Here is a 12,601-nt window from a genome sequence, read left to right as displayed (position 1 = left end):
CAAAAACAAAAACAAAACAAAACAACCAGACATGAGCAACAATTGGTGACAGAGTGGACAGTGTAATACAGTAACTAAGTTAAGCCTCTGATATTAAGCGCCACATCCTACTCAGTTTAAAGTCTGGCTATGCTGTACTTACCTGTAAGAACCTGAGCGCATCCCTTAACTGCTCTAAACGTCAGTCACTGTCACCCCACTTGCTGATAAAGCTAGCGTGGCCCGTGATGTTGGACTGTTGTAGGAAATAAACAAGATAAGAACGCTAGAGCTATCAGCATGGGGCTTGTTTTTGGTAAAAACTCAATATACGGGTACAATTCAATAACGGTGCTCAGTTTGATGCAGTGATTTGCTCCTGGTGATAACATCCCCAAAGAACTAGATCTGGGAGTGAGCTAATGCATGAAAAGAAGTGCTACATAACCAAGAGACAAAGGTCATTATCCACCTTTTCCTTCCCAGTCTGACCATGTGGTTGAGTCCTACTCGAGAGTTAGTAACAGTGATTGATGTGTTCTGATCAGAAGATAACGAACGTTTCTGCAACTCAACAACAACAACAACAACAAAAATTCCTTATAGATTAGTCTAACTCCATTCCTACGTATCTTCAGGATAAGCATAGGTAGTTGATTCATTCATTTTAAAAGTTATTCAGACTGATAATAATATGAACAGGAACCAGAAAAATAATTTAAAGTCAATGTTGTCAAGACTTTTACTTTGCAAAGCAAAGTATTATTATTATTGTGAGCAAGGTGCTAGGCTGAGAAAATAGTTATATTTTCTGCATAAGATCATTTTTCTCTGACAGGGATTGACAGTAAGTACAGCCTCACTGTGCAAAGTTATCTGGTCTGGGTCCTCCATGGGATGCGGTGTGCTCGGATGTCCTCAGGCAACTGTCTCCACTGTACCCTTTAACAGAACACTCTTTCTTACTGAGAGTAAAGATATTCCTGTGCATAACACCAATATGCCTACAGAGCCTCATGCTCACCCCTAGAGCCATGCCAAGTACTGGGTATCAAGTCTCCCCTTCCCTGTGATGATGTTTATCTAGTTGAAGAACCTTGCTGGGCCTCCCTGTGTCTTCTTTCTCAGGACAAGCATGTGCCCACTCAGGATGCACACCCCCGTCTTTTATTCTCCCCATTCAGTTTCTGTATCTTGGCACTTGACATGTTGGCTTTCTCTGCTAGCTCTAGTTCAATACCAAGGCAGTCTTTTACCCAACTGCCTCTCCCAATCAACAAAAATACTAAGTATGGCTAAACGGGTAAATGTGAGTCAGAGCAAAAAATTATAGGGATGCAAAAAACGAAAACAAAGCCAAGTATCTAGAGAGCAGGGCAAAGGGCCCCATTTTGTAAAACGGATTTTCAAGGCAGGACTTCCCAATGCCTCACAAACTACTTAATACAGAACTTTCCCCCCAAATTTTGTTTTAACCAGTAGGGTTTCAGGAGATGGGAGATCATTATAGCAGCCTTTCCACTTGTCCTCTCAAAAGAGGTTTGTGCACAAAAGGGCTCAAGTCCCTCTGGAATAATCTAAGAGAATCCACTCAGTCTAAACTCCAGCACAGGTTAATTTTTAACCTAAAACAGAGAAAACCTGGAGCATTAGGAATGGAATATTTTCACTCCAGAGGAACTTTTGTTTTATGTTTTATTTTAGCACTGTTCCATAATTTATGCACCTTTCTAGAGAAGCAGGAGAAATACAGATGTAATAAAGCTGGGAATGTTATAATGCAAGATGCAAAGTCTGCTTATAAAACTCTTGTAAATGAGTGTTGTTTACCAGAAAATATCTGTGCGCTCTCAAGAGAAGATTTCACTGATTTTTCTCATAGCTTTTCCCCCCAAGGCTTTTAATAACTTGTCACCATTTGTTGGTGATCATCAAGTCCTAGGCTGAGGACATTAATACGCATGGGAGTCTTTTGATTTCTTCCCTGTTACCGTCTTATGAAAGAGATCCTAAAATCCCTATTTTAAGTGACTTGGGCGATAACATGTAACTGATAAATGGTGAATCTGAGAGCTGAACCGCACCTATTCTCATTTGTTACTTTAACCATTATACTGTATTCTCTTTTGGGTTTAGACTTAATTTCTATTTCTAATTCAATGAGTTTTTAAAGAAATCCTATTAAGAAATAGCCACACTTAATTCAGTGGATTCCCTATCTACCCAATGAAACCCCAGGGCAACGAATTCCTAAAGAAAATATTTATAGTAACGCATATGTAATTGTTGACATTTATAATCAATAGTTATTATATATTACTTGAAAATGAATTTCCTACTTCAGTTAAGCATATTCAAGATGACAAATGTGTTTTCTGAAATCCTGAAACTAAAGCATTGTTCCTGTTTAAAATAGAAACAAAACAAAGGATCCTCTCCAGAGTGCACAGATACATCCCCTCTTCCTCCGCAAGGCTAGGAATAGATGGGAACCTACCACTTCTTTGGGATCTGGGGCCATCACTGCCTTTTTGCAAATCTGTTACTCTCTGTCTCATATACCCATCTGGGTCCTAGATCAAAAGCTTTGAATGTTCTACAGTTTACTGCATCATAAAATATTTATTTCTTTAAATTCCACATCTTTCCACCTACCCCATTTTCTTTCTCTTGTCTCTCCTAAGGAAGAGTAGTTCAGACGAGTCCTTCCCTCAGTTCCAACTTACTCCTCAGTCAATCACAATTTGACATCTCTCCCTACCAATCTATTGAAACTATCTCATCATCAACAAGAAAAATAATTGCCAAATCCAGTGACCTATTCCTGGGCTCATCCTAGGTGTCCATTCTGCAAGATAAGACACTCCTGACTGATTCTGCATCTTTCTTAAAGCCCTTCCCTATACCTTTCAGATAAGCACATTCTCATGATTCTTTCTCCTCTCCCTCTTCCTCTCCCTGTCCCTCTCCCTCCTCTCTCTTCCCAACCCCATTATCATCCTCCTTCACATTTTCACTCTTATTCCTCACTCTTCTCTGTCTCCTTCCCTGGTCCCTTTTCTGCTCAAACCCTCAGATGTTGTTCTTCTCAGGATTCATCTTGCCCTTCTGACCATATAGTTTGTTTTCGCTGGGTCTTCTAATCTCTGTCCACAGCTTCCCAACTCAAATGTACTTGTAGAGTGTGAACTTCACAGCCAAACTTCCTATCACATGGCATGTGATCTACTGGGTATCTCCTGCTAGCATTATTTACAAAAATGAACTCCTTGTTTCTTTCAACAGTCTCAATCCCAACTCATTTTTCCCTCCGTATCTCTTATCTCTTCAAATGGTATCAACATCAGGGTGCTTGGGTGGCTCAGTGAGGCGTCTGACTCTTGATTTCAGCTCAGGTCATGATCTCACCATTTGCAGGATCGAGACCCACGTCAGGCTCTGCACTGACAGCACAGAGCCTGCTTGGGACTCTCTCTTTCCCTTTCCCTCCCTATGCCCCTCTCCTGCTCCCATTATCTCTCTTTCTCAAAATAGATAAATATATATCAGTAAAGTAATTAACTAATTAATCAATTAATAGAATGGTATCAACATCTGTAATCTCACTTTTTATAAATCTTGAATCATATCTTCCCTCTACAGTTGGTAAGTTTGGAATGAGAAAAGTCTCCTGAATCTTGTCTTCTCCACTTCCATAGCCACTGTAGTCATTCTGACCAACATGGTAGCCACTAGACACTGAGGCTATTTAAGTATAGACTAATCAAATTTAAATAAAACTGAAAATTCAGAGTTTTATTCACTCTAGCCATATTTCAACTTCTTAGTAGCCACACACACAGCTAGGGGCTACCTTATTGGACAGGACGGAGTATAAAATTTATCTTGTGTCATAGAAAGTTCTGTTGAAGAATCCTGATTTACAGCCATGATATTACCCCTAAGGAATACTGCAGATTCCAAACGGATCTCTCTGGAATTACTTTACCCTGTCCCTGCCTATTATCACACTGCCACCAAAGCTAACTTCTGAGAAAAACAAAGCATCCCAAATGAATCCTCCTTAATTAAAATTCCTCTCTGATTTTTTTTATCACACAGACAATAAAATTCAAAGACCTTAGCATGGGATCTGTGTTCCTTCACAATTGAGTGTGAACATTTCCCCACAGCTATTTCCTACAGCAAGATATATAACAGTTGTTAAATCTATGTGAAGGTATATGTGGGCTAATTATACTGATCTTTTCATTCCTTGGTATGTTTGTAATGCTCATAATAAAAGAAAATACATTAAAGTGACAAAGTGAACTTGATCTTTAACACTGCCCAGCTATTTGACCTTGGAATAGTCAACTCTATGTCCTCTCTTTACTCATCTGTAAACTCTGTGATCACATCACCTCATATGGATATGATGCAAGGATTAAATGGATTGGACAAGTTTCTGACTCCTAATGAGCTCTAAAGCTTATTAAACAGCTAGTGTTGAAGCTTGTTCCAGCACTCAAATCTATGAGTGATTCAAATCATTTTCAGTGATGGCTAATATGCTGTCATGATCGTCCATTTACATTTTAGTTCCATTTGCTTTTCAAGTAAACTAAGTCAGTGATAGTTCAGTAAGAAAGAGACTGATCACTGTTGATGGGAGTGGGGATACAAAGACCTTCTAACTTTGGGTTTCCTATGGGACCCAGGGCCTGGAGATGCCAGAAGACTGGGCCAGGTGAAAACAGGAAGGGACACTGAGAGGCAGGTAAGAAGACCGGAGGCCGGTAACACAGTGTGGACTAGAGTCCATTATCCCTCTTGTTCAGGGTGGAGTGGCCGACATACTTCATCCCCCGTGCGTGGCCAGAGAACTAGCTGCTGCGTTTATCCATCACATAGTATGTGAGGAAATACTACCACCACCCCCAAAGTCATTGACAGTATTTACACAGATATTAACCTTCTATTTTTGCAAAACTTTTTTTTACCATCTGCAGTAGCTTATAAATGATTGAATGTAGAAACAGACTACCAAGGGGTAGTGGGGATTAACTATTACCTTGTCACACTTGAAAGAGCCAAGAATTAAATAGGTTCACGTAGCCCAACACAATACATACTATAAATGGGTAACTACTTATTACTAAAGAAAGAAAAATGTTAAACATGTCTTCTTCCAGTTTTAAAGAATCAGAGTAAACTTACATTTCATTAAAGAAATTCCATTATTTGGATTGTAATTATATTTAATTCTTAATAATAAAACTTAAATTTAATGTTTCATATTATCTATAATCTAAAATGTTAAAAATGAAATATAATTCATATTACCATCATTTCCAAACAGAACAATAGTAAGATCCTCTTAAAACTAATTCCTAAGTTAAGCTTTGTCATAATCTGTGACGGCTTTGCAGTCTGCACTTCCAAAAACTGTATGAATGTCAAGTAGTTACTACAATAATATAGAAATAAGTCAAAAAAAACCCACATGGCTTATTATTACAATAGAAGTGAAAAAGAACAGCAATTTCCTAGGATTAATAAAGTGAATAGATGAAGAATAAACCAGAATCATAAAAAATACTATGTAAAGCCAAAATATTTTCTCTTAAAACCAACCATGTACTTCTTAAACAGTCTGAACTTTAGCCATTTAGATAGGCTAAAATTACAGACAAAAATAATGAGCCTGGGGCTCCTCTAATCAAACAGTTGGTCAGTCTCCGGAAGACAATCATTCCGCTTCTGCACTCCTGCGATCAGTCCGTTATTGAACACTAGAATGATGACTCAGTTCTCCCTAAAAGAAAGAATTGCCATGGCCAATGGGCCCATCCTTCCTCTCTGCATCCAACTCTTTCTCTCTACGTTCTCTCCCTTTACCCTTTCACCCAGCTGGTTCACTTTTCATCTACTCCCTCAACCCAGTTATTACATATTCACACCCCTGCCCTCTGGCTATGTCCTGTTACCTCTCCCACTTGTCAAAACTATCTGAGTTCCATTCTCATCATGTGAGAGTCACGTGGGAAACGAGAAACCCCAAGCCCATGACAGAAGCCAGACCAATGAAATCAGAATTCCTTTGGGGTCAGGGTCTCCTTCATAGATCCTGGGACATTCCAATGTGATCCCAAGGACCACTGATCTAGACTAAATGTTCACTGATACTGAAGAACCATCTTTGCAGTACATCCCAAATGTGCTCATACTCATCCAATGAGTTGGAGTGAGGTTGATATAGAAGGTGAAGATTTAAACAGGAAATTAGGAATTGAAACTAAAGCAATAGGTCAGATAATTCAAACCAAATGTTCTCTTGTTTGAAATGACTATCTGTATGTTTGTTTTCACATAATCAACTAGCAAGAAAAGATACCTTAATGTATTATGATTTACATGTGGGGGAGCATTAGGCTAAAGAATTCTTTGATCTCCTTTCCTTCACATTTTAATTCCCCTCGCATATGCAGACATCAACTTCATCTAATTACAGTGATTAAATCAACGTATAACAGCAATTATTGAAACTTTGTGGTTATGCCCCCATACAGCTACTAATTTGACCCAGTTACATTCTCAAAGTAAAAATATTTATTCTTTAGTCTATAAAACAACAGGCCTCTAATATTAAAATAAATAGTCTACAAATCAACTGGCATCTAATATTAAGATAAATTTGGGGGTGTTTCCCTATAAAAATAAAACACAGATCATAAATCAGTAGGAGCAAAATCCTTGCATAAGGAGCAAAAATACAATAAATAAAAAATCTGGGTCATAGAAATGATTATGATGGTGGCGTTGATCTTATAAATTACCTTATTAATGGTTGAAGTGATCATCTGCATGGTTAGACTATCTGATTTTGCAGATCTGAAAATAATTAAGTGGTAGAATATAAAAGAGTTGTATTTGCAGATGTATCCCACACTTCTGGACGGTGTCATACTTCCTACATTCGCACTTAATCAACATCAAAATTATATTTTAGTGGAAAGAACTGTAAGATATTTGATTTTCTTTAAAAATACTAGTTCTTAAAAATTTATAGTGCGTGACACCAAAATAAATAAGAACTTCAGAAATGCCTTTTTTTTTAACTGCACATTATGTAACCCAAATTCTATGTTAGCAAACTGGTTACTGTTTGTAAGTGGTTCTTTCAAATGTTACAGAAAGTGTCAGGCATCAGAATTGTTATATATACTGAACATTGGCAGAATCTCTCTCTGGTCAGTGTCTGTTAAATAAAAAAAAGGCAAAAGAATCTGCTTTAATATGAGACTATAAAAATAAAAATATGAGAATGCATATGGTCTTGAGAGCATAAAGATTAGACTTGTGCTGACAGAACTAAAATACAGATGATGTAACGATTTATGTTAGAATCTAACCTCAAACCTGCTTTCCCTGACCATCTGTCTTAAGGTATAGGAAGTAAATAAAGCTAGCAGTTATGAAAACTCCTCTGTTCACAGAGAAATTTATATTCCCTGAGTATATTTATATATACATATTATATAATATATAATGTGTGTATATTTTATAAAATATATTAATTTTTATAGTATTTCATAACTTTTTATAGTCTATTTCTTGAGAGTGTCCAGGGGCTAAAGAATGGCATATTTAAGGGAAAATCTTTAAGTAAAAAATCAAGTATGTTGATAATATACAGATGTAATTTTGTGTCTTAGAATATTATATTTTTAATAATACTTCCTAACTTGAAATTTTTAAAGATTTGTTACATTATTATTAAACTTACATCAAAAACACTATTTTGAATAACACTGCAAACTACAGAGAAGTATCACTGTCATAATTTTTGCTGATTTATGTAATATAGCAGCTTGAATGCTATAATATACATGATACATGCAATGGTTTTTATTCATTATTTGTTCATAAATTACATCCTAGATAAATGTGTTTAATTTCTTTAAAAAAATTAAACCAGCTATTTCTCAGAATATTAAGAAATATTCTTAGATACAAATGATTTCTATTATATGCTGAAATACAGAAGTCTGTTAAAGTAAATCCAAGCTCTATTTGATCTTCAGTTACTTTAGACTCAAGACCTTATGAATGTATTAGATTAATATTAAAGTGTTGTTTTTTCAAACATAATGGATCAAAAAGCCTTTTTAAAAAGTTAAATAGAAATTAAATTTAATCTTTTTTTATTTTATACATATATGCTATGTGGCATTTTTCTTAATGGGGGGGTAGAATATAAAACTAGAAGGTATTAATATATGTCCTAACTTTTAAAAGCTAGAAATAACTGCACTGCTCACTTGATTATATATTGGTACAATAAAGTTAGTATATTTATCCTAAAATATGAGTTACAATAGTTTGTATCCCTAATATGATTAAGTGTATCATGTCTATAATTCTGTAAACATATTTATAAACTATTGAAACCGGATTTTTTTCATGAATATATTACCAATCCCAGAAATATAATGCATTTACTTTTAATGTAGCCTAGGACTTTGTGACTATCTTAAAATACAGAAAGTTTTACATAGAATGTATATTTTGAACAAGGCCCTGATGATCGTCCTCATTTCATAATTAAAAGTCTGAAATAAATATGTTCAGAAAGAACTCTGACACATCTCTCAAATACGTTCAAGTAGCATTCGAGGCCATGTAATATAATTTGTATTTGGATACGTTTGTGGCTTTTGGAGAATCATAAACAAATCATACATTAAACCAAGAAACTAAGCAATTGACTTGTGAGCTCTCAACCAAAAAGACTGACACCTTAAATTTGAAACTGTAATTACTGAAAGCAGTTAATTGTGGAATAAATATGTCAAACTGACAAATCAACAGAAATCATACATCCAAGATATAGCTACAGGACATCATGGGTAACAAATTCTGTGTTGTGGCAATAAGAAACTCAAATGTCTGTATTTACTTTTCCATGTGAAGAAGAGGAGTTGATATTTTTACAATATGCTTTTGTGGATACAGTTAATGATGACTATTTTATTCAGAAACACAACACAAAAGTAGTTTACAACTTCACAAATTAGTGTAACCTACACTGAACCTTATAGCTATGAATGATAACATAGTAATAATGATGAGATTTATTTCAGGTCAAGGAGAAAATAAACATTTACATATCTTTAAAATCTGAGTATTTGAACAAAGATATATTAGACATGCTTATTTGAAAATATGCTGCAGTCTATTGACAATCCAGACTATGTTTTAAATACTGAACCTATGCAAATTGGAATTACTAGAAATTTCTATAGAAGTTTGCATTCAGGGAAGCAAACAAATTTACATTATTACAAGGTACCCCTTTTGAATAATAACTACAGTGAAATCCTTGCAACCTTTTTATTAGTAGTGGAATTAGCAGACACACCAACATCCTTATCTTTACAATTGTGATGCAACGTATCTTGTCAAAATAAATAACTATGCAATAAATATGCTAGTCCTTCAATAACTTCTGCCATTAAGACTAAGTCTGATCCCCAGGCATGAGTTATAGTGGTATGGTTAAGAAAAATAGAAAGTGTAAGATCCATTTATCTAGTGAAGTAGCATTCCAGATTAATGTTGTTAACTCAATATTACTATCTGAAAAGAAGGCCTTTTGGGGCCTTTTAAAGAATGTTGACAAAGCAAAGCAAGTTTAGTTTTTGTTTAGGTTAATTGTCAAAAGCACAATTGATCGATCCAAAGTAAAATACAGCCCTGGAACTATGTTCATTTTAAACAGGTAACCCTTAGCCCAGTTCTCTTGTCAAAGTATCACAACAGCCTCTGATTCACACTGCTCTTGATTACACTTCCCCAGTACAAGACAAGTGAGGCAGAAAAGGGACAGTTCTGTTCCTGTTGGGGTTGGGGGAACAGTGAAGAGAAAGGAAGAGAATGTGGTGCTTTTTTTCTTCTGAAAAGCAATAGTATTTTCTTGGGCTGTTTAATAAATTACCCTTGGGTTGAAACATAGAGGCTTATTGAGATTCTGTCATCATTTCTTCCCTACTGAAAGGTCACTGCAGTATCTTCATCTTCAACAGAACTCTCGGGCAAATCTCATTTCAGCACCACGGACAGGGACACTTCTACTCGCGCTTGCTCCCATGATTAATTACATTGACCATTTCTTAAGAAACTTGCATTGGCTTCTCCTTTGTCAATCAGCAAGTATTATATCCATTATTATATTCAACAGGAAGAGGCTGAATATAATACACATGATTAGGGAGTGCAGCATTTTTCATTCATAGCACCTAGCATTTGCCATTTAGCAAATGACAAAGCTAATTACATAAGGTGTCTATTAAAGTAGCTAACACAGATCATCGACCACCAGATACTTAATTAAAACTTTCTATTCCTAGTGAGTCTCAGGTCAATTATTATACAGACATCTCAAAGAAAACAGGAAACTTACGGTGAACAAACATGCTTAGGTAGGCCTCCATACTTTCCAAACAACCAGAACTACCTCCATAAAACAAGTAACATGTTTTTTCGTTCTTCCTCCATAAACAGCTACAAACAACTTCTCTTCTCCCCCTGGTCAACCAACTTAATGATGTCACTATCGTCACTATCAGAGAGATCATGCCTGCAGGTCCAGAAGCCAAACCACACATGCCTATCACTGACTCTGCTTTTATATCTAGGGTCATCAGTATCAAATTCCATTTAAAAAAAAAAGGAACCAGAGTTTGAACCCATTGCATCGCTGAAAGAAATAGTAAAGCATCAGCTTTATCATCTCAGAACACCAGGGTCTTTCCTGGGCTTCCAAAGATTCCCAGAAGGCACCAATCCACCAGCAATCCTCAAGGTGTTTCCAACTTAAGCAGCAGCTCAGGCCCTCCTAACCACAAAAACAACAACTGAAGTCACAAAACCAGAGTCAAAAAGGAAAAAAAAAAAAAACCCCATCTATTTTAAAACTCTATAGAGGACATCTGGGGCCAAACACACACAGGCAGCACAGCACCAGAAGCGGGTAAGAGCCCACGGTTCCTACCTTACAGTCCTCTGGACAGGACTTCACCGAGTACTCCTCCGACTGTAAGTACTTATGGAGCACACTCTCGAACTCTTCGTATTTCTCCTGAGCGTGGTGGTCGTAGTCTTGGTACGCCTCGACGCACTGCCGGCAAGTCGTCATCTCGCCGCCTTCCTTGAGCACCACATCCAGACTGCAGTTCAAAGTGTTGGGACTGGATAACCCCGAGAACAATTCCCAAAGTGTGTAGGAATTACAAAACGAAAGGTAAAAATCCGACAAGTTCCAGAGCGGAGCCGGCGTCCCCCTCACCTGCTGCTCCTCCCCCGCGGCCGCCACCCCCCGACTCCAGTTCCTGGCGCACACGGCGTCCGCGCTCTCCACCGTGAAGCACTGGCCCGAGGAGGCGCCCTGGGGGTAACAAGTCTCCAGGCGCCACACCGGCTTGGCGGAGTTTCCTGGCAAAAGAGCCTTGCTCCGGTTGTTTTTGCCTCGGCCGCCCCTGCCGCCGCCGCCGCCGTCTCCCGGGGAGGGGGGCAGGGTGGGGGACGAGGAGGCGGAGAGGAGTCTGTGCGCCGGGGCGGCGGGCGAGGACTCCCCCATGCTCGCCAGGAGCGCGGGCCAGGAGGGCTCCTGCTGCCGCTGCCGCTGCTGCTGCTGCTGCTGCTGCTGCTGCCGCTGCCGCTGCTGCTGCTGCCGCTGCTGCTGCTGCTGCTGCTGCTCCTTGTCCCGGGCCCGGGTCAGCTTGGCCTCGGCGCAGAACCACAAGTGATCAGAGAGCAGGACTGTGAAAAACAAGAGAGATGCCAGAGACAGTCGCCATTTCTGAGCCCTCTCCGAATCGATGAACGGTTTCTCGTTCTCCCGGGGTGCGGCCAACCAGATTCTTAAGCCGTCGTCATACTGCCGACACATCCAAGCACCCCTGGTCATATTTTGGGAACGCACAGCCCTGGCCGACTCCACCGTGAGGGCTCCTGTGCCGGTGTCACCACAATATGCATTGACTTAAAGGGTTTAATTTCCTTATCCCCTCCTCCCGGTTCTCTCTCTCTCTCTCTCTCTCTCTCTCTCTCTCTCTCTCTCTCTCTCCCTCTTTCTTTCTCCTCTCTCTTTTTGCCTACATAAATATTACCAATCTTTGGAGGAAGATCTGACTTGCTCCCAACCTAATCATAAGCCGACCCCCATCCTCTGTAGAGTGGAAAACAATAACGGGGGGAGAGAGAGAGAGAGAGAGAGAGAGAGAGAGAGAGAGAGGCAGTCGAAGGAGGCAGGGGCTGGTGGCCGGTGGTGAGCTGAGTGCAGGAGGTGATGGTGGAGGTGGCGGGGTGGCTGGCGCTGCTCCTCTGTCACCCAGGCATTGTCACAGCGCGGGTCCCCATGGCCCCGCTGAGGACAGCCCGCTCTCCCCTGCCAGGGGCATGCCGCGTCTCCGCTGCCCACTGACGGCGACCAGAGCGCCTCCCCAGCTCCGCTCCTCTCCTCCTCCTCCTCCTCCTCCTCCTCCTCCTCCTCCTCCTCCTCCTCCTCTTCCTCCTCCTCCTCCTCCTCCTCTTCCTCCTCTTCCTCCTCCTTCCTTTCCTTCTCCTGGCTCTCCTCCTC

General features: G+C 39.3%; 1 protein-coding gene across 1 annotated transcript in view; it reads right to left on the bottom strand.

The window, feature by feature from the left end:
- The window catches only part of FAM155A (family with sequence similarity 155 member A), a 619,559-nt gene extending 607,085 nt beyond the window's left edge, over positions 1–12,474 (bottom strand). The window contains exon 1 of the mRNA XM_029936450.1: positions 11,015–12,474. Coding sequence (XP_029792310.1) covers positions 11,015–11,929 — 915 coding nt within the window. The 5' untranslated portion in view covers positions 11,930–12,474. The remainder of the gene's footprint in view (positions 1–11,014) is intronic.
- Between the last annotated feature and the right edge of the window lie 127 nt (positions 12,475–12,601).

This window comes from Suricata suricatta, chromosome 4, assembly GCF_006229205.1.
Source record: "Suricata suricatta isolate VVHF042 chromosome 4, meerkat_22Aug2017_6uvM2_HiC, whole genome shotgun sequence".
Lineage (NCBI taxonomy): Eukaryota > Metazoa > Chordata > Mammalia > Carnivora > Herpestidae > Suricata > Suricata suricatta.
The sequence above is the reverse complement of the archived record's forward strand: the minus strand, read 5'-3'. Positions and strand labels throughout refer to the sequence as shown.